We start from the raw sequence: 20,095 nt of genomic DNA, 5'->3' as shown, positions 1-20,095 counted from the left end.
CCTTGCTGGCATCCCCGCCAGCTCCTGGGGACCAGCCAGGTGCTCTCGGAGCAGTGGAGAACCCCTTGGTAACTCCCCAACTCCTCCAGGTATCGGTCAAGGGCTGTTCCTACCCCAGCTCTCCCCAGAGGCTTTTCCCCAGCCTTCTGGCTACCATCATGCTGCTGGCTCAGCTCAACAGGAAACACAAGCCTGGCTGAGTAATTGCCAGAGGGAGCAGAGCACGCCAGTCCTGTGCTAAGGAGGAAAGTCGCTCCCTGCCCCAGGTATTCCTCCTCACCTCTGCTGAGAGTGGCCCCGCACTCCCTGTAATCTTCAATCTCAGCATCCTTCTGGAGCACCAGGGAGATCAGCTCTTGCACCTGGTGCTGCAGCGCCAGGTTCATCCGAATCAAGGGCCGCACGAGGTGACGGGACACCTGTGATGGAGGAGGGACACTCTAGGAAAGGTCCAGGTCCAGGTCGGCACACAGAGTGGTCAAAGCAGGACAGCCAGCAAGGTCCTAGCAAGAGCTGAAGCCCAGGTCACACAGGGCTCCCCAAAATACCCCACATCTCACCCAAACACAGTGGGAAGTGGTCAAAAGATGTGAGCTGGAAGAAGGTAGGCCAGATGCTGTGGGACTCATCCCTCTATCTGACTTCCATCCTTTCACAGCTGGGGAGAGCTTAGGTGGGAGAGCCCAGTGGGAACAGTGTGCAGGGATAGGCAATGCTCCATCCACCATTTGAGGTGCAGCAGGAGGCAGAGAGTCCCCATGTGCCACCCAGACCCTCCCCAAGGCTCTGCATACCTCATGGCACGTTCTTATGCAGGAAACAGGCACAGCTGGGCAAAAAACCATAAAGACATATCAAGGTATCAAACTGCAGCTTGAGGAACAGGAGAGACTCTCCCAGGGAGGTAAGATCACAAGCAGAAGAGACCCCAACATATAGGACTCACGGAGGTTGCAGCTCCCCATCACAGCCCACTAGTGCCACCCCGAGCTTACACCCACACAAGCCCCATGCAGGGCCCTGGGCATGTCCACTGCCCCAGAGCCAGGCTTGGCCACTCTGGCCCAGCAGGCACATGAAGCAACCTCCCTCAAATCACCTTCTTCAGTCTCTGGCAGGGTATTTGAGATCTCCCCAACCCATCATACCCCTTGTCTCTGTGGCTAGGCTGAGCCCACAGGTGAGAGGACAGCAAACCCAGCATTGCTCCTAAAGCATTCTTGCTCCTGTGACAAGTGACCTCCACGCTCTGCTCACACACTCAGGCACAAGCCACAGAAGTGGCGGCCATCACCCACCCATGCATTCAGAGTGCACCATCCACAGCAGGGATGGGACAGGGCAAGACAGGTGGCCTCTGTGCCCACCTCAAGCCCCTGGCTGGGGCAGAGTCGGTTTCATTGCAGCATCCACACCAACCATGCTCAGGACTCCAACCGCTTCCCACCTCTGCGGTGCCTTGCAGACCTCCAGTGTGTGTCCAAGCTAAAGGAGAGGAGCAGCTGAGAGCATAAGCTTTGCACCTCCTCAGCTCAGCCTCCGCGAGCCTTGCCCGGGAAGGGACATTAAACCCCTGAGGCAAGCCAAGCCGAGACCCCGATTATTTGCTCCCCAGTCCGACCTTGACGGTGAAGACAGGTCCCGCAGCAGCCGGGGAGCCCGGCTCTCCACCGGTGATGCTCAAGCACAGCGGTTTGTGGGGAGGGGAACCGTGCTCTGCAGCGCGACCCTCCGGGAGCGGAGTGCCGGGGCTGTAGGGCGCTGCCTCCCGCCGGCAGCGGAGCCGCAGGGCCGGCCCGGGGCCGGGGCTCCGCCGGAGGCTCCCGCCGGGCCGGTTCGCGGGCGCCGGGCGCCCTCTTGTGCGCGCAGGGACGAAGGGCCCCGGGGGATCACAGAATCACAGGAAATGCTGTTGTACGGGACTCATGAGGATCATGGATTCCAACACTTAGCCCTGCACAGGACCATCCCCAGGAGTCACACCATGTGCTTGAGAATATCATCCAAATGCTTGAACTCTGTCAGGCTTGGTGCTGTGATCACTTCCCTGGGGAGCCTCTTCCAGCACCCAACCACCGTCTGGGTGAAGAACCTTTTTCTAATATCCAACCTAAAGCTCCTGTGACACAACTTCAGGCCATTCCCTTAGGTTCTGTCACTGGTCACCAGAGAGAAGAGATTAGTGCCTGCCCCCCCTCTTCCCCTCACAAGGAAGTTGTAACTTCAATGAGGTCTCCCCTCAGTCTCCTCCAGGCTGAACAGACCAAGTGCCCCCAGCTGCTCCTCATACGGCTTCCCCTCAACGCCCTTCACCATCTTTGTTGTCCTCCTCTGCACACTCTCTAATAGCTTTATTTCTTTCTTATATTGTGGTGCCCAAAACTGCACACAATATTCAAGGTGAGGCCGCACCAGCACAGAGCAGAGTGGGACAATCCCCTCCCTTGACTGGCCGGCGATGCTTTGCCTGATGCCCCCAGAACGCGGTTGGCCCTCCTGGCTGCCAGGGCACTGCTGACTCATATTCAACTTGCCATCGACCAGGATCCCCGGGTTCCTTTCCACAGCACTGTCTTCCAGCATTTCATTCCCCAGGTTGCACCATCCAAGGTGCAGAATCTGGCACTTTTCCTTGTTGAACTTCATATGGTTGGTAAATCCCCAGCACTTTAATTTGTTGAGCTCTCTCTGCAGGGCCTCCCTGCTTTCGAGGGAGTCAACAGCTCCTCCCAGTTTTGTGTCATCTGCAAACTTGCTCAGTATCCCTTCCAGTCCTACATCCAAGTCATTTATAAAGATGTTGAAGAGCACAGGGCCTAAGATGGAGCCCTGTGGAACCCCACTAGTGACAGGTCACCAGCCTGATGTTACCCCATTCACTATTACCGTCTGTGCTCGACCCGTAAGCCAATTGCTCACCCACTGCATGATGTGTCTGTCCAGCTGCGTGCTGCACATTTTGTCCAGAAGGATATTGTAGGAGCCTCGGTCCACAGCCCTGTCCCACCTGCAGGGATCCAGCAGAGAGGCTGCCTCCAGAAATGCAACATCCTGAGCAGCCCCCTGGACAGGTCCCCTTAAAAGCCAGGGAGACCCTGCTTTAATTCCCTCCATCATGACAGATCACTTGCAGGTCCTCCAGGGGTACCCGCTGCCCTGAGGCCCGTTTCACAAGGTGCACCAAAAGAGAATAGCATCACTCTGCTCTACAGGGCACTGACAAGGCATCACCCCACAGTGGACACAGAATCATAGAAAGGTTTGAGTTGAAAGGGACCTTCAAGATCATCTCGTTCCAATCCCCTGCCATGGGCAAGGATGCCACCCACTAGACCAGGTTGCTCAAAGCTCCATCCAGTCTGGTCTTGAACACTTCAAAGAGCATCCACAATGTCTCTGGGCAACCTGTTCCAGTGCCTCATCACCCTCATAGTGAAGAATTTCTTCCTAGCAGCTAATCTAAATGTGTCCTCTTTTAGTTAAAAAACCGTATCACTATTTGCCCATGTAAAAGGTGCTCTCTCGCTTTTTTTATAAATCCTCCTCAAGTACTGAAAGGCTGCAATGAGGTGTCCCTGGAGCCTTCACTTCTCCATGCTGAACAATCTCATCTCTCCCAGCCTGTCTTTGTAAGAGAGGTGCTGCAGTCCACCCATCATCTTTGTGGCTCTCCTCTGGATCTGTTCTAACAGATCCATGTCTTTCTTGTGCTGAGAACCCCAGATCTGAATGCAGAACTCCAGGTGGGCTCTCATGAGGGCATCTCCCTCCTGCCCTGACAGCAGCATGTGCTGGGCCATCCCTGCCTCACCACAAGGCAAAACCAAGGTGTCAGGGTCTCAATGGGAAGAAACAGGGACAGTAAACCTTGGGAGGGGCAGCAGGCAGAGTCAGCAACCTACAGTCACCAGCATGGCTCAAGATCATACAAAAGCTTCCAAGCATTAGAAGACAATCCCTAACTTTGGCCACTCCCTCCCCAAACTCTCCGCAGCTTTACTCACCATTTCCAAGGGAGCAGGGCAGCAGTGGAAGTCCCAGTAGAAGGGCAGTCCTGACAGCTCACTCTTTACATGCAGGATGAGGCCACTGGCAGAGCGGTTGCAGGAGAAGGTGGTGGTAGGTGCTGGCTGCCCTGCCATCAAGGGGCACATCAGGTTGCACAAGTGGTTCAGGAAGGAGGACACATTGACTGTCAGCCGCTTGTTCAGCTCCTAAGGAAAGGCAAGGTTAGGGGGCACAGCAACGCCCCGGAGAGCTCAGCATAGGGGAAAAAACAGCACAGAAAGAGCCAAACTAGTCCATGTCTCACTGCAAAAAGCCATTCCTGGGCCTGAGCTTCAACCTCATGACAGGACATTCCCCACTGGTTCTCCCAGGCCAGCCAAGCTGGGAAGGCTCCCCTGTCCTGCCAGCCCAGGATGGGCAGAGTGCAGTGGTTTCCACTAGCACATCTGCACGCCACCACAAGTGTCACAGGCTGGCCAAGAGCTGACAGCAGGACAAACTGCCAGAGTTGGGGGATGGCTGCCACCATATGCCAACTCTTCCTGGCACCAGCCATTCAGCACAGCCATTATGTGACACAGAGACATGCCACTTCAGTGGCACGTGGGGGCCTGGACACATGGACTAGAATGAGGAGCTGAGGCATGGCTCCATGTGTTTCTGGGGGCTGGGCTGACAGGATACCCCATGAGAGACTCTCCTAGCTATGAATGTAAGCATAATCTCTCTGTCACCAGATGGTTGGCAACCCTGTTTCAAGCTCCTCCTTAGTACACTGTTACTGGGGAAACCAGCTGCCCATCCGACTCACAAGTGAAAGGAGTGTGCCATCCTCTGCACACAGACTCAGTGAACACCTACTTGCCTTTGGCATGCTAAATAGCTTGGCCCACTCTCACAGGAGGAGAGTGTTTGGCCAAGTGGGATGACAGTGCTTGGGCAAAGCTGCCCAGGGACTTCCTGGGCTTGGTGTTTGCACCCAAGCCTTGTCAGATCCAACAGTCATTGTGTCCCCAAGCAGTTTATGCTGGGATGTCAGCTGCTGCAAGGAGAAAAGAAGGTCCCTGGACTTTTCAGGCACTCACCTTGGACCTCTGTCCCACAGCCTTGGTGTCTGCACTCTCGTACCAGACACTACTGAGGTCAGAGATCAGCAGGATATAGCCAGTATCCCTGAAGCACACTTTTGCAAGAAAAGCAGACTCGCCAAAGTGAACAGAAGCCCAGGGCTGGGTCAGGAGACCGCTCTCCAGCTCCTCGGAGACCTCCATCTGCAAGAGAGCAATCAGGCCTCTGCCTCAGCCTCCACCCAGGAAGACCTTGGTTCTTGCTGGCCCCTTCACGATGCAGCCCCACCCCACAGGGCAGAGGTGAGGATGCTCAGCCAGCTCTGGTGACTCACATCTCTGCACATGCATGCAGCAGAGCTGGGGTGGCCGTTTTGGGGAGCTCAGTGCAGGGCAGTTCCCACCACAGTTCACAATAAGCATCCCAGATGCACCAGCAGATGCACGGCAGTGTAACTGCTGCCGCCCGGGTTACCTCGTGCTTGCTGACGGCAACATGACAAGACCTCTATGCACAAATTAACATTCAAGCTGCCCCGCAGGCAGCAGGACGCTGCAGCCCTCCTCCTGCTGGGGCATCCCGTCCCCGCGCTCCACGCGAGCCCGCGCCGTCCCTGCCGGCAGTGACACCGGCAGAGTGCCGGCAGCCCACTGCTGCTTCCCGCTCCTCCCTAGGACGGACTCCATGCCTCCCAAAACGTTCAGGGACCCAGCACCCGCGGGGTACCCGCAAGCCTGGGGCTGTGCGAAGCCGCGGCGTTACCCGAAGGCAGGAGGGGGAGGCGGACGGAGACTGCCGAGGCGAGGGCTTGCAGCCGCGATCGGCGCCGGGCCGCGGGCGAGAGGCGAGGGCAGACTACGGCTCCCGGCATGCTGCTCTCTTCCGCGGCCAGCGGGGCCGGGGCACGCCGGGAGGTGCAGCTGGATGAGCCACGGGCGCTGCCGTATGTTCCTTAGAGCGTGGGGAGTCACTGTTTCTGCTGCTTCTCCGCTGCTGCTAAGGACAGCGAACCGAGCTGGCGCGTCCCTCTAGAGCATTCCCAGTTGCCGCAGGAGGTACTACGGCTGGTGGGGACCGAAATGCCTTACGACTTTGTTTTGCGCTTGCGCCTGTTATGAAATGTCCTGGCACAAGTGCCCAGCTGGGGACAGGGCACGGTACAGCCGGAGAGGCAGCGGTAGCGAGGGATTCCTCATGTCCCTTGGCCCCGGGTTTATTGCTCAGCCCCAGGGTGCCGGCGCAGGCACGGCACAGGGCAGGCACCTGCACCGCTGTTCTCGCCGGCTGTGCGGGAACTGGGCTGCTGCGCCACAGCCATAGCTGTGGCTGCAGGTGCCTCTGTCCCACATGTGTGGGGACTGGGCTCACAAGACACCACAGAGCAGGGCTGTGCCAGCTTGGCACACCACACACCTTCAGTCCTCTCCACGCTGAGCACAGCCCTATCCTTACCCCAGGCACTGATCTTGGAAACCCCAGCACCCACACTCTGACTGCAATCCCCAATGTGCACTCCGTGCATTGAGGCCATCCCTCCGGCTCCCACAAAATGCCTCCTGTGCACCCACGTGCTGCCCCTGAGCCCCCTGTTTACTCTCTATTCACACACCCTTCCACTCACCCCTCTCCCTAGTGTGCAGGCTGGAGCTGCACCTCAGAGCAGGGCCAAGGGCAGATGGTCATCTCAGAGGGGTTTCATCCTGAAGAGGTGCCAGGGAACAGCGGAGAAGGTAGGGACTTTGGGGCACAGGACAGACTGGGTTGCATGGCCAGGTTAGAGTGCAGGCGGGTTTGGTGTGCAGGACTAGTTGGACTAGTCCAACTAGTGCACAGCTGGAACGTAGGGCCAGGTTGGGGTGCTGGCTGGATGAAGATGAGCTGTGCATTACACCCCGTGCCCACGGGTGCACAGGACCCAGCTGTGGGGATCGGAGAGAGCTGGGGAAAGAGGCCTCACAGCTGCACACACAGTGCCACCACATCTCTTCCACCTTGCATCCACCTTTGGGTGTTTCTGGGTGTTGAGGGCCTCCTTGGGACTAGGTGGAGGGGGGAGCCACAACTTGGAGCTGTGATCCAGCCCAAGCACATCACACCCATGGACCAGCTCTAGCTTCCTCCCAGCAAAAGTCCATCCTCCCTTCGAATTTGCACCCAGGGCAGTTCAGACTGGTGGAGGTGACATGGAGGGGAGGCAACAGAGTCCTTTCTGTGGACTCTGATCTGCTGTAAATGCTGGAGCAGTGAGCAGGGCTGGTGCAGACTGCTGCAGATGGCAGTGGGAGACAACCCAGGCGCTCAGCTTATCCCCTTAGGTCAAAGGACATGTTTTCTTCTCCAGGGAAATCCGCTGTTAGGTGGTTTAGTCACAAGAGCAATACCTAGGGGGCAGTTATGTGGTAAGCACTGCTGGCACCATCCTACTGTAGGTGAAAGGGCCTTAATTGTTTTGAGCTGAGCTGAGTTTTGATTCTGAGCTGAGTTGCACCCCCAGCCTGGGGCATCCTGGAGTGCCAGAGCATTACTATGCACCTGGTGCTATTGCCATCAAGGAGCCATAGGCACAACTGGGACACAACAGGGAGGAGGTGGAGAGCCAGCCTATCCTCAGCACAGTGCCGGCAGGTGAGCATGCCTAGGGTTAGGGTTAGGCCAGTCCTTTGGGGCTGGCCAAAGCACTGAGCCCTCCCCTAGTCATGTCCACAGGGTGATGGTGGGTTTTAGAGGCACCCACATCCTCAGCAGCAGAATCACCAGGTGGCCATGCCCTCCAGTCACAGTCCTCAGGGCAGCAGGGGATTCCCCAGGCAAATCCTGTCTGGAAAGGAAACCCCTGGAAAGGGTGAAGTTTGTTGAAGGTTTTTATATCTTGCTTCCAAGCAGGGAAATCAGGTTTGTGCTGGGAGGGTGGAATCTCAGATCCCTCCAGTCCACATGGGCTTCAGAAATGAGAAGCAAAGTGGCTCACAAGCTGCCTTGGGGACACAGCCCTTGTTTCACGCAAGACATCCCCACACCACAGGGTCAGGCCACAGCGTGCCATGCAGGCACCTCTGTCTGGCTTGGCCTCATTGCTGGCTGCAGCTCCCCAGAGCTGGGTTTGGGGAGCAGGTGTGTCCCTTCCCCTGGAGCAGCAGTCCCCTGCTCAGTGGCACAGCTGCCCTCCTCCTCTTCCTCAATTCTTGGGCAGAGGAAGCAGCAGGGGAAGGCTTTGCAGGAGGATGGCAGCAGCCTCCTCAGCCCAGTGGGGAGCCCGTATGCTTGGCTGACTTCTCCCCTCTCTCCACGGGGGTGACGATCACCTGCCCCAGCTTTCCCAGGTGCCAGATCAGAGAGCAGCCCTCGTTCCTCCAGGGTTCCTGGGAGGTAGGCAGTGAGATGGGAACCCCATCCTCCAGGTGCATGCTCCCAGCCCACACCAGCCTCAGGACCCTAGCAGGACTGCCTGGAGGCAGAGCTGGTGGTATGGGAAATGACGGGATCCAGCCCTCAGAGCAGGAACTATGCAGAGTACCTAGAACAGCCCCTCACCTGAGACCGTGTTCTCCAGAAAAAATGACAAGAAGCCAGTTAAGAAGACAGGCACCATGAGCAAGGAGAGGAAGAGGAGGTCCAGTGGCACCCAGCCTGCAGGGACAGTGCCAGAATCAGTCTGGAGGTCCCAGCTCAGCTGGGTGAAAGGGGCTGGAGCAGCCATGGCAGACCCAGGGATTGAAGAGGGAGCTGCCTGATACCATGAGCTGACCCAGCCTCCCAGGACACCAGAGATATGTGGTCACCATGCCATGGGACCCAAAGCTTTGCCTTGCCTGGGGAATGTCCCTTCTACCTGTGGCCAGGTGAGTCAGAGCTGCACTGAACCACCGCGGCACCAGCAGTGCCATGAACATGGCAAAGCCGACAATGAAGATGTTCCTCCCTGAGTCGATGTCTGCATACTGGAAGTAGGAGATCCCCGTGCCCACAGCCACGGCGTAGGTGACACAGAGCACCCCTCCTGCGAGGGGTGGGAGTCAGGCAGCGCCAGGCAGGCTGCAGGTGCCACAATGAGGGGCAGGGCAGGGCAGGGTACCCACCGTGAACTGCCAGCGGGATGCGGGTGAGGAGCCCTGCCAGCCTCGGGGACATGCCCAGTACCACGCATGCCAGCGCGCTTACTTGCACCGAGAGGCGAGAGCCAGCCTGGCAGAGAGAAGAATGGAAGTGAGGATGGGTAGCACTACCCCCTACTCTGTCTCCGCCCCCATTCTGCCATGCGCACCTGCCTTTCCCAGTGACAGCCTGGGCATTACAGGTCCCCCACACCTGCTCCATTACCTCCCTGTCCCTTGCCAACCTTTTTCCCCCTACCCTGGCATACCTGAGTGAGGCCAGTGGCGCAGGTGTTGGCAATGCTGGAGGCCGTGCCCCCCAGGGTGCCCAGCAGTCCTGCCAGGAGGCTGCCCAACCCTTCCATGCAAAGGCCCCGGTTGCAGGCGTGAGTGGGCAGCCGGGAGGCTCGCAGCAGCCTCCCACACAGCACATAGCAGCCCACTGAGTTCATGCTGCAGCCGATGGCCATGGCAACGCCCACTGCCAGCGCCCGGGGGGTGAGCAGCGGCCACCCCCACTCACCTGCAGCAGAGGGAAGAGGGATGGATGATAGAGGCCCCAGCCAAAGGTGAATGGCTGCACTCAGCCCTGCTGCCCCCCACCTGCATAGGGGATGCGGACCCAAGGGGCATGGAAGGTGCTGTTGGCCCAGGACAGCTGTGCCATGGCCAGGTCCAGTGATTCCCAGGGTATGTGGAAGCAACTGAGGATGGCACAGACAATGCAGACAGCAGCAAAAGGGAGCAGTACCTGCAAGGCAAAAGGGGACCCTCAGGACCCTCCTCCCCTGCCTGCCTTGGCCAGTGCACTGTCTGCTGTGCCCCAGACAGCAGGTCCTTGTCCTATCATCTCTTCCATGGAGCCATGCCACATCTCCCCTTACCTCTGCAGGGAGCATCCCAGGCTCTGCTGCCCCAACACCCTAGGTTCCCAACGCTTCCCCAGAGCTGCACCAGAACTTCTCACCCCTGCCTCTGCTCCAGGTTTCACCTAACCCCACACCAAAGAGCAAGGCTTGGAGAGAAGCCTGGTCACAGACACAGTACCGAGAACGTGCGCAGGGTGGGAACTGATGGCTCTGTGGAGCCCTCCTGAGTGTGGGGCCAGGCGCAGAAGGGCAGGCGGCAGGACTGCAGGTGCTGGGAGAAGGTGACAGCAAGGAACATGAGCCTAGGAAAGGGAGCATAGGTCACCACACAGCATCACAGTGGTGGGGCCCCAAATATGTGCTGTGCACCACAGGGGTGCCCCATCCCTGTCCCAGTGGTGAAGGAAAGCCCCAGGAGCCGCACACCATTATGGTCCCCAGGCTCACATACAGCAGCGCTACACCCCAGTTAGTGGAGCAGAAGAAAGCGGCTTCCTTGTATGCAGACAGCCCGATGATGGAGAGGCTGGGAGCCAGGACCATGGGCCCACAGTGCCGAGCTGCCCACCCGCACATGCCAGACACTCCCAGTACCAACTGAATCAGCCCAGAGACCAGCACTGCTCCAGAGACCTGCAAGAGGAAAGGATGGGGCCAGTGGGGCAGGATACATGAAGAGCAGTCCAATACTTTCCCTTGGCCACACTCCCACTGCCCCAGTAGCATCACTTGTTCCACATGTTCTGCTCACCCCAAGCCCAGAGGAACATATACATGCACATGCATCAGGATCCCCATTGCGTTTGTGCATTCCCTTGTGTCCCCTCTACTCATAGCAATCCCCCATAGGGATGGAAAAAGAGACCAGTGGTGCAGGTATATGGATGAAAACTGTGAAGCTGATAGAGCAGGACAGGGACCCCCATCTCAGCAAGGGAGCACCCACCTCTTGCAACGAGGCAGCCCAGCTCCCTGTGACAGTGCAATGTGGTGCAGGGCATGTGCTGGCCATGGCTGTTCCTGGAAGGGAATTTTGGAGGGATATGATGCACATGGATGCTGGGCTCCTGGAGCCGTGTCCAAGAGCACACAGCACGGAAGCTCCTGGCTAGAGAAGGAGCAATGTGCCAGTATCCCCATCCCCACAAGCCCTGACACTGGGGACGTGACCAGATGCATTGCAGGTGCACTCAGGGTGAGTAGGGTGCTGTGTACCATCACCAGAGGGGCCAGCAGGCAGGATCCCTTGCTATCCCTCATCTCTACCCTATGTACCAGGCACCCCATCATTGCCATTCCCCTGGCACCAGCATGGCCTGGGCCCCAAGGGACACAGGCTCCAGGGCTGTGCTCACCATTCTTGTCTGTGCTGGCACTGGGAGACAGGTGGGAGCTCAGCACCATGGCAGGGACCAGGTACTCAAAGGATGGGATTTGAACCAGCGGCAACCTGAAGAAAGGGACATCAAAGGCACATTAGGGAGGAAGGAGGGGAGAAGGCTGCTCCAAAAGCCTAGGCTGCCAGAGGAGCAGGAGTGGGAAGGGAACCGGCTAGAAACTTCAAAGTGGCAGGACGTCATCACATAATCCAGTCCTAGTATGTCCTAGTACATTCTTGGGATGTCCTAGTACATCCCAAGTGCCAGCACATGGGATGTGTGCAGAGGTCAGAGGCTTTGCCAAATCCTATACCCAGCCCTTGTGTGTGCAGCGCAGGCACTGGATGGTCTGGAGGAGCTGTGTATGATGCTGGATCAAAGCAGGGAGGAGCTAGAGGGAAAGCACAGTGGTTTTTCTAGAGGGATGTGTGAGAGGGACGGGACAGCTGTGCAGAGATACAGGGCAAGACAGTTTCCTTGTGCCCCTTTCCACCTCCAGCAAAGGCTGTCTTCCCACAGCCTAGGAGAGGGCAGAGACATGCCCTGCCATGGCATCACCCACCTCCTGGTGACAGCTGCACCCCCTTCATTCCCCTTGCTCACCGGCTCCCCAGGGTGGTCTGCAGCACTGTGGAGATGCCACAGGCAAAGAGGCTGCATGCCAGCAGCTCGCTGGTGGCCTGGCCATGAAGCAGCTCCTTGGGCAGGGTAGGCAGCAGGAGGAGGTGGAAGATGCAGAGCAAGGAGGCCTGCACGGCCAGGTGCTGTGCAGGGAAGAGATGGAGCAGTCACAATTCCCCTGCAGTACCCAAAGCTGCAGCTCCCCATGCCCAGGCACCCTGAGTGGGTGGATGCCCACTAACACCACCTGGGCAGCACTCACCACTGCCCACTTCCCTCCCAGCACCCACTGGCCAGAGTCCCACACACCCTTTTTCTGACAGGATGCAGTCCCTGCCCTGCCACTTGAGAGGATCCCAGCCCTCTCCTCATCATCCCGTCTCTCTGGCTCCTCACCATGGTCCCCCCTCACCTGAAGGGCTAAGCAACAGGTCAGCATCCAGGAGCACATCTTTGGAGAGGAGCAGGATGTGAGCATGGGGCTCCCAGCTCCAGGCACTCTGCCATGGCCCCCATTCATGCTGTTGCCTTGCCACGCTGCTCCCAGTTTGCGTTTCAAAGAGGGTGGGTGGGATCCCACCCCCCTCAGGGCTCCTCACTGCTGAACTTCCACCTTCTGCAGGAGCTGCCCCAGGGTTAGCCATTAACTTGAGTTGGTGAGTAACTTGCCCTTGTGGCCAGGAATGCAAGTGTCACCCTGGGTTGTCACTACAAGGGCCAAATGACAGCCAACCACAGCCAGGACACCAGACACTACTGCAGTGCCAACTGGCCACAGCCCGGATCCCATCCTGGCCTCTTGTGATACACAGGGCAGGGGCTGGGTGGGCCACAGCACAGACACCTCTTCCTCCTTGTGCTTGGGGCATCTCCATGAGCAGCATCCTCCAGTCCCAGTATGCCCTGCCCATACCTGTTCCTCCTCAGCACAGCAGCCCCTGCCCTCCTGGTCCAGCCTGGTCTCCGATGGGGATCTGTCACATTACTCGTTCTGCTGAATCCTACCACTGGACAAGGATGTCAGAGACAAGAGCTACCTGCTTGGTTGGGAAGGATCCCAAGGGCGCACAGGCAGGGGATGCTCATGTTTTTGTCATGGGGCAGAGGTGGATGTGCCAGTGACCTGGCTGAGCCCTTGCTGTGCAGGGCTCACTCATTAATAAGTAAGACTTTGGAGACTGTGCATTCCCTGCATTCCCAAGGATGCGGAACCTCCTCTCTCCTGCCTTCCACAGGCAGCAGAAGTGATATTCCTCCTGTCACCAGAGAGCCTGGTTCCTCTTGAGCCCTGCAGGAGAGGCTCCACAGTGCTCCTGAGCTCACCAGTAGCACTCAGGATATCTTCCTCATACAGCAGCTGAGGGAGCAGGCATAGCTGCATGGATGGGGCTCTGCTCTGGGGCAGACATGCTGCCAGCACAGAGCAGCTCAGCAGGACAAGGCAGGCACACAGCAAGAATTACTTTTATTGGAAGAGATTTGCATCTACAAAAGAGTGAAAAACAGGTGTAAAATCCACAGTAAAAAGAAGGGGCATGATGAGCTCGACTGGTCAGCAAGACAAGGTGCCTTCTCCCCGCTCTGAGAGCAGTCAGGCACTGTTTGCTCACAGACACAAACAGCTGGGGTCTTGGATGGGGTCACAGAGCACCCCAGATTCAAAACACCCAACACAGGCAGGATAAGGAAGCTCAGCCCTAACCACACCTCACCCCCACCAAGCCCAGAGGGGCACAACCTTTCCCAGGGGCACAGCCATATTGGGGTCCCTCCTTGGTGTCACCCTTGCACCTCTCAAGAAGTGGCTTAACAGCCCCTAAGTGTAATTTTACTGCTATAACTAGTCGCTCCCCCCTCCTTCAACCTTCTCTCGGACTGGGGTCACTGCCTCAGCCTCTCCACCCTGCACATACATCCCCAGCATCCTACATCCCACATGCCACCTCTGTCCAACACCGCCACGGGCCACCCACTCACTATAGGAAGAGGTACAACACCCCCTTTGCACTGGCATCCCAGCCTAAAGGCAATCCATTTCTATCCTTCAGCTAGTAGGTTCCCACCCCAGCACCCAGCAAGTCAGCTCTGCCCCAGTCTGTCCCAGCAGCCCCCAAAGTGAAGGATACCCCTGCCCTGGGTGGGGGGACACAAATGCTGGTTTGGAAGTAATGCAGGGGCCTCCAGCCCCATGCAGCCCCAGGGATTAGGGTTTCCAGAAGTGCAAGGAAGTGAGTTGTGCCACACTACAAAGGAAGGGGAAAGGAGTTGCTGCCCTGTACTCCTAGCTGGGAAAAATGAAGTTCTTGATTCTACTGAGATCCATAGCAGTGTGTAAGAAGCACTGCTTCAGCCCCAGGGGGTCCAGCCAGTCCTCATGGTTGGGGGCTGCATCCCACGTGGGGCCTGCATCAGCTGAGCAGGCATGGCAGTGGAGCGCCGGAGGAGCCGGGAGCACGGCGAGTCCGAAGGGGCTAGGCTGGCCTGGGGCTGCAGCAGGGGTGGTACGGTTGGATCTCTCACAGGCAGTGGGTACTTTCCGGAAAGGACTTTGTGGGAGCCTCCTATGTTGGGCTAGATCAGGTGCCTTTGGGTAGGACAGAGCCGTCATCACACTGCTCCACAGGTAGAGCGCAGTTGCTGTGACACTCCCACGATGTGGCTCCTCAGTTGTCTCATTCTCCCCCAGGCAATGGGTGCTGCTGGCTGAGGAGACATCAGGCAGCTTGGGCTGGGGCTGGCCAGGGCCTGGGGCTGGCTGGGCATTCAGCTGGTACCTCCTCTCCTCGGGGAACAGCGCAGGCTGGGGGGCTGCAGGACTGACGCTCCTCATGCACATGGACCGGTGCACCACGGTGACGGAGGCAAAGACGGCAGCAAAGCCCGTCAGGTACACCACGCCCAGGAGGCAGGCCAGCTGTGGAGAAGCCAACCGTTAGCCCAGACCCTCCAGCAGGACCTCCCAGCCAGCCATGACCTGCATGGCCACGATCAATCCAGCAGCTATGATGGTAAAAGGCATCACCAGCTCTAGAGTTGGGTGCCAGGGAGCAGGCAGCCATGCTGCTAACAGCGGGTGGCACACAGCCTGCCCAAAGCAGGGCCTAAGTACCACAAACCAAAATGCTCCAGCTAAAAGCTAACAGTTCCTATTCAAAATCCCAGCCAGCATCCAGTTCCCTCCATCCCACCACCACGTCTTTGCACCATGACTTGTGGGGCTATAGTCCAGTACAGGGCACACTACCCAGCACCAGGCTGCAGTGCCTCAGGCAGTGCAGCTGCAAATCAGCATCTTCTGACAGCTTCCCTTTTCAACAGCTGCTGTTCCCAGGGGAAAAGAGGGTCCCCCTCCAAATCCACAGCCTGCTGGGTCCCATGTTCTTGCAAGTAGCTGCTCTCCCATGTCCTTACCTTCACCACTTGCTGGTAGAACTGGCCCAGCACATGCTGCCACACGGACTGTTCCATGAGGACACACAGATCTGTGTAGGTGAACCAGCCACGCCACATACCCTGTTTTTCTGCCACGCTGCAAGGAAAAAAAAAAGGAATGGTGGATGTGGCATGGACCTTCCCCATCAAGGCAGCTTCAGCCCAGGCAGGCTTGGAGGAGACCCCGTTCAAGGTCTGTAGAAGGAAGCTGCAGAGCCTAGCAAAGGCTCACAAGTGTCCCAACCTCTTATTTCACTGCAGCAGGGCTACCTCCAAGCAGAGGCTGCAACATGGATGAAGGGGTTGCCCCCACCCCAGACACCTACCGTCCTTCCAGCCAGCTCAGCACTTCAAACAGCTCCCGAGGGTCTGTGTAGAGACTCCAGTCCTGTGGAGACAGCAGTGAAAGGTCAGTGCAGTCAGGACAGGCCACCCAGCACCCAGACACATCTTTCTCTGTTCCTTCATGGGAGCATGTGGGGGAAAAAACAGACATCCAGACTCCCCTCAATGCCTCTTTTCCCCCGCTCTGTGAAAGTCAGCAGCAGTGATGGCTCCACTTACAATAGCGCTCAGGAAGTTCATCTCCAGTGTGTTCATGGTCTGGACGTCCACCTTCCCTGCTGCTCCCCACTCGTCGTTAAACACCTCCTCCTCCTCACCCTCATCATACAGGTACTTACTAGCAACCATCTAAAAGCAGCACAAAGGACAGGATCTCAACCTCCACTGCACTCCTCCAGGCTTCCCTCCAACCCAGTTATCCCCCAGCCCACCACTCACCATGGAGATCAGGAAGAGGTCAGAAGATGAGATTTGCTGAAGGTATTCGGGGTTCCGGTGCCGGAGTCTTTCAATGTAAACCAGTGCCAACATCATGGAGCAGGGAGAGATGCAAGCTTCCCTGTGACACAGGCAAGAACCAACACAAAGGTTATCCATGTGCTGCAGACATGCCAGCCACCATGGCACAACTTGGCTGCTCCCTCCCCATGTAGGCAGCGGGAGGTTTAGTAAATCACTAGATAGGTCGCAGCCTCGTGAGCTCTGTGCTGGGTGTCCCGAGCTGCAGCAAGAGAAAGTGCAGGAAATGCAAAGTGGAGAGCAGAAAGCCCTGGCTTCCGTTCCCAGGCACAGCCAGCTCCAAACTGAGCAGCCCTGCCTGCAGCCAGGCATACTATGAGGGTTCAGCTGCAAGGGCAGACCCTGGGTTCAAACCTGGTTATGCAGTGAGCTTCAGGTCCAGCCAGTACAGACTTACAGTAACAAGAGCACTCCTGCACCCCAGAGAGCAGGACAAACCTGAAGCAGGCCTGGCTGTGTCAGGAAGTCAGTGTGCCTGCTGTCCTTGACATCTGCCCCCAGCTCCTTTTTGATACTAATCAGGCCTAAGCACAAAGCCAGTGCTGGCCCAGGGACAGAAGTGAATCACAGGTAAGACCAGAGCTCCAAGTTCTGACACAGGACATGAAGGAACAGGTTTTGCTTCTTACCGAGACACATGAGACACATACTTCTTCTGGAGTCTGCGGATAGGACTGGGAGCCACTTTCTGCAGCAACTCCACAGCAATATCTAGGACAGAAAAGCAGCAAAAGGGTTAGCCCCATGTGGCACAGTCCACCCCCTCCCTCCAAGCCCATCAATTCTTGGCATTTGCTCAGCTCCTCAAGTTTAATTTAAACTATGAAGGCAGGACAGGCCTTATCAGAGGTCAGGGACAAGTGAGGAACAAATATGCAGGACAGGCAGACCACAGCAGGAAGAGGATGTGAGTGACCAAGGCCCTGCGGCAGTGCCAGATCAGCAGGTCTGTGTCACGGGGAGGTCACCAGCAGTCAGCTGCAGAGAGGCTAACACCCTCCCACTCACCCTGCAGAACCTCAGGCAGCCCTTCTGGAGGCTTTTTTGCACCTGAGGTCACACTACATTTCCCAGTCCTTTGCTCCTCTCCAACCAGCAGCATCCTCCCCCTCCAGATCTCATCAGCATTGATCCAGCTTCCCCCGCACCACAACTCTAGGGCTCCTGAAATTATGATGTACAACATATCCATGTGAGCAGGAGCCCAAAGGCACCAACAGAATATGAAAGCAGCGATACAGTGTAACTGCAGCTCATCTCAGCCTGCTTCTCCTGTGCTCAAGATGTGCCTCAGCATTCACCCACTCAAAAGGCCAGAGACTGACGTATACTGACAGATGGCTTCAGCAGCTCCCATCTCACTTCCCTACACGATAGAACCAGCTGGGAGCATCCCAAGCAGCACTACAGTCTGGTGCTTGGCAAGAAGTGCTTTAGACAGGAAACTCCAGCTCCATTTTGCTGCTGAGCCCTTGTCCCACCGAGTCGAGAGCAGAGCTCATCTCAACAGCCTTGCATTTTCAGCTCCCAGGGGAAGCATCACCACATAACCTCTCCACACCCCTCCTTTCCATGTCTCTCCAGCAACTAAGAGAAGAGTTATTTGCCCAAACAGCAGCCACCAAACTCAGAAGCACCTCTAAGGGACCTTCCCAGACCATTCAAGCCACACCACCAATATAATGCACAGCCAGGCAGAAACAGCTCCAGCCACCTGTTGGCTGCTCCCAGCCTCTCCCACTGCTGTTGCCCTGTCTGGCCACCCTTGTGCCGCTGCAGAACCAGTGGCAATGTCTGCAGTGATGGAAATGACAGGAGGTCCCTCTAGGCTCTGTCCCAGTATGAAATCAAATTCTTCACAACAGCGTGCTCTGCCCTGTCCCCATCTCACAGCCACAGCATGCTGAAGGTGGTTACTGTTCCTCCTTTCCCAAAGGAACAAATTAACTTTTCAACTCCTTTCTTCAGTCAGTGACATACTGCCTCCTGCAACTATCCCCAATACCAAGGACCTATTCCTGCTCCTCCTGCTCCTCTGAACTCTCCCAACAAGTCTCTAACTTGTTTGAAGAGCAGTGCCATAAAACTTGCCATACAGCAATGGTACAGCTGTACCATGAGAGATGCCATAGCCCTATGCTCTGTTTTTGGCAGTGGCTGGTTAAGGAAGGCTGTAAAAGCAGATCAGCCCACAGACACATTCTCTGTGCACTGCTCTCACCCCCCAGCTGCTAGAGTTAAGGCATTTCCTGGGTGCAAGGCAGTCCTTAGAGCTAATAGCCCTCAACAGTCTTCTTCCATGACTGTGTCCTTTGAACTTTAAACACCAGTAGCATCCCATGGAACAGTCCCACCTCGCAGCCCGGTGTAATGCCAGCCCCGAGCCTCCCTCACACCGCTTGTGTCAGAACTCGTGACTCCCAGCAGCACCCAGGCAGATCCTGCCTGGATCTGCCCAGCATCCTCCTCCTCACTGAGGCAGATCACACAGCCTCCCAGCAACTTCAACTTCCTAGCAAGCAGCTAATGCAAATACTGAGACAAATACACCATGAAGGCCCTCTAGTAAACCACTGCTTGCCCTTGTCCACTCCTCTCCACCATCACCTGCACCACCTCCTCAGCCTCAACCCAGTCATGTCCATCTGCTCCCCCAAACACTGCTGAATCAACAGGAAAAACCAAGAAGGATGTGATCCAGACAAACACACCACAGGAATTTGTTCCATTAGTGCTCAGAACTAAAAGCTAAAGAAATTTCCTGGTATTTTGCAGAGCACAAGAAATTGTCCAAGACAACTCTCATCAGGGACAGGTTCACAATGTTCACTGCCTAAGAATCCACAAGCAACCTAAAGGACTTTGCACACCAGTGAGATGCCAAAAACGCAGCAGTGGGCCAGACAGGGCAATAAAACAGAGAACAGGAGCCATGAGGCTCTGGCACCCTGCCCTGCTGTGCTGCACTGAGCGGGAAAGGCTGGGCAGGGGTGGGATTTGGCACTGGGAAGGAAGCAGGTGACCTGTTGGTCTCGGCCCCTTGGGCTACTTCCAACCCCCTTGACTCAGCATTCCCATCTGAGGACAATCAGCAACCCACCTGCCACGGGGCTGGAGAGATTATCCAGGCTGCAGTCTTTGTCCCAGCCATAGTAGAGCCGCTTCCGCACTCTCTCGCTCAGCTGTTGGTGCCTGGGCAGGAACTGAAGGCAGACGGCGGAATGTGAGAAACGCCCAGAGCACTCCCCGTGACGGGTTCTCTCTCCACCCCAACCCAGCTCATGGTTACACCGAGCCCAACAAGGCCACGAGCTCGGCCGGGGCCCGGCCGTGCGGCCACACAGGGCTCTCCGGGGGCGGGGGATATCGGGGGATCACCTCGGGTCCTGCTGGGGCCAGGCTGAGCCGGGGGCACTCACCGTGAACTCCTGGAACCCGCTGAGGGAAAAGGCGCCCTCCTCGTCCAGCAGCAGCTCGTCCAGCTCCATCCTGCCCGCTCACGGGGCAGGCGCTGACAGGTCCCCTCGGGCGGTGCGGGGCCGGCTCTGGGGCCGTTCCGAGGGCGCAGGGCCGGTGTCCTCCGGGGGACCGGTGCGCGCCGAGGCCGAGCGCGGTGTCGGGAGCGGGGCCCACGGAGCCGCTCCCAGGCCGAGCAGCGCCGCCGGCCTCCCCTGCCCGCCCTTCCTGTTCCGGCGCGGGGGGCGCGGCCGCCGCCCGCCCCTCCCGCCGCCGGGCGCACGCGCCGCCGGTTTCCCCCGGTCCC

At 57.5% G+C, this 20,095-nt stretch overlaps 3 protein-coding genes across 10 annotated transcripts in view; all 3 read right to left on the bottom strand.

The window, feature by feature from the left end:
* Nucleotides 1-6,585, bottom strand: part of NHEJ1 (non-homologous end joining factor 1) — a 45,094-nt gene extending 38,509 nt beyond the window's left edge. For 2 of the 6 annotated variants that reach the window (XM_064661153.1, XM_064661151.1), the window contains exons 1-4: nt 5,839-6,569; nt 5,094-5,279; nt 4,005-4,214; nt 281-419 (exon numbers count right to left, since the gene is read on the bottom strand). In XM_064661153.1, the coding sequence (XP_064517223.1) occupies nt 281-419; nt 4,005-4,214; nt 5,094-5,279 (535 nt within the window). In that variant the 5' untranslated portion in view covers nt 5,839-6,569. Of the gene's footprint in view, nt 1-280; nt 420-4,004; nt 4,215-5,093; nt 5,280-5,550; nt 5,731-5,838 lie in introns of those variants that run through there. The other 4 variants (XM_064661156.1, XM_064661154.1, XM_064661152.1 and 1 more) reach the window with 4 other exon arrangements.
* A 1,339-nt stretch (nt 6,586-7,924) lies between these two features.
* On the bottom strand, nt 7,925-12,660 carry SLC23A3 (solute carrier family 23 member 3). Of its 3 annotated transcripts, none has more exons than XM_064661142.1 (12): nt 12,449-12,660; nt 12,019-12,179; nt 11,392-11,486; nt 10,983-11,056; nt 10,488-10,669; nt 10,215-10,338; nt 9,771-9,918; nt 9,437-9,690; nt 9,153-9,258; nt 8,906-9,073; nt 8,608-8,703; nt 7,925-8,435 (listed from the first exon to the last, which is right to left on the bottom strand). In XM_064661142.1, the coding sequence occupies exons 1-12, from the start codon at nt 12,554-12,556 to the stop codon at nt 8,101-8,103; spliced, it is 1,851 nt and encodes a 616-aa protein (XP_064517212.1). In that variant the 5' UTR covers nt 12,557-12,660; the 3' UTR covers nt 7,925-8,100. The 3 variants fall into 3 exon arrangements, with proteins under 3 accessions (XP_064517212.1, XP_064517213.1, XP_064517214.1); XM_064661143.1 differs by having other exon boundaries at nt 9,437-9,525; XM_064661144.1 differs by lacking the exons at nt 10,215-10,338; nt 10,488-10,669.
* Nucleotides 12,661-13,482: 822 nt separating this feature from the next.
* Nucleotides 13,483-20,023, bottom strand: CNPPD1 (cyclin Pas1/PHO80 domain containing 1). Its single transcript, XM_064661148.1, has 8 exons — nt 19,752-20,023; nt 19,433-19,535; nt 16,962-17,043; nt 16,252-16,372; nt 16,033-16,161; nt 15,795-15,856; nt 15,448-15,565; nt 13,483-14,950 (listed from the first exon to the last, which is right to left on the bottom strand). The coding sequence occupies exons 1-8, from the start codon at nt 19,818-19,820 to the stop codon at nt 14,318-14,320; spliced, it is 1,317 nt and encodes a 438-aa protein (XP_064517218.1). The 5' UTR covers nt 19,821-20,023; the 3' UTR covers nt 13,483-14,317.
* Between the last annotated feature and the right edge of the window lie 72 nt (nt 20,024-20,095).

This window comes from Pseudopipra pipra, chromosome 7 (assembly GCF_036250125.1).
Source record: "Pseudopipra pipra isolate bDixPip1 chromosome 7, bDixPip1.hap1, whole genome shotgun sequence".
Classification (NCBI taxonomy): Eukaryota; Metazoa; Chordata; class Aves; order Passeriformes; family Pipridae; genus Pseudopipra; species Pseudopipra pipra.
This window is presented reverse-complemented; position numbering and strand designations above follow the sequence as displayed.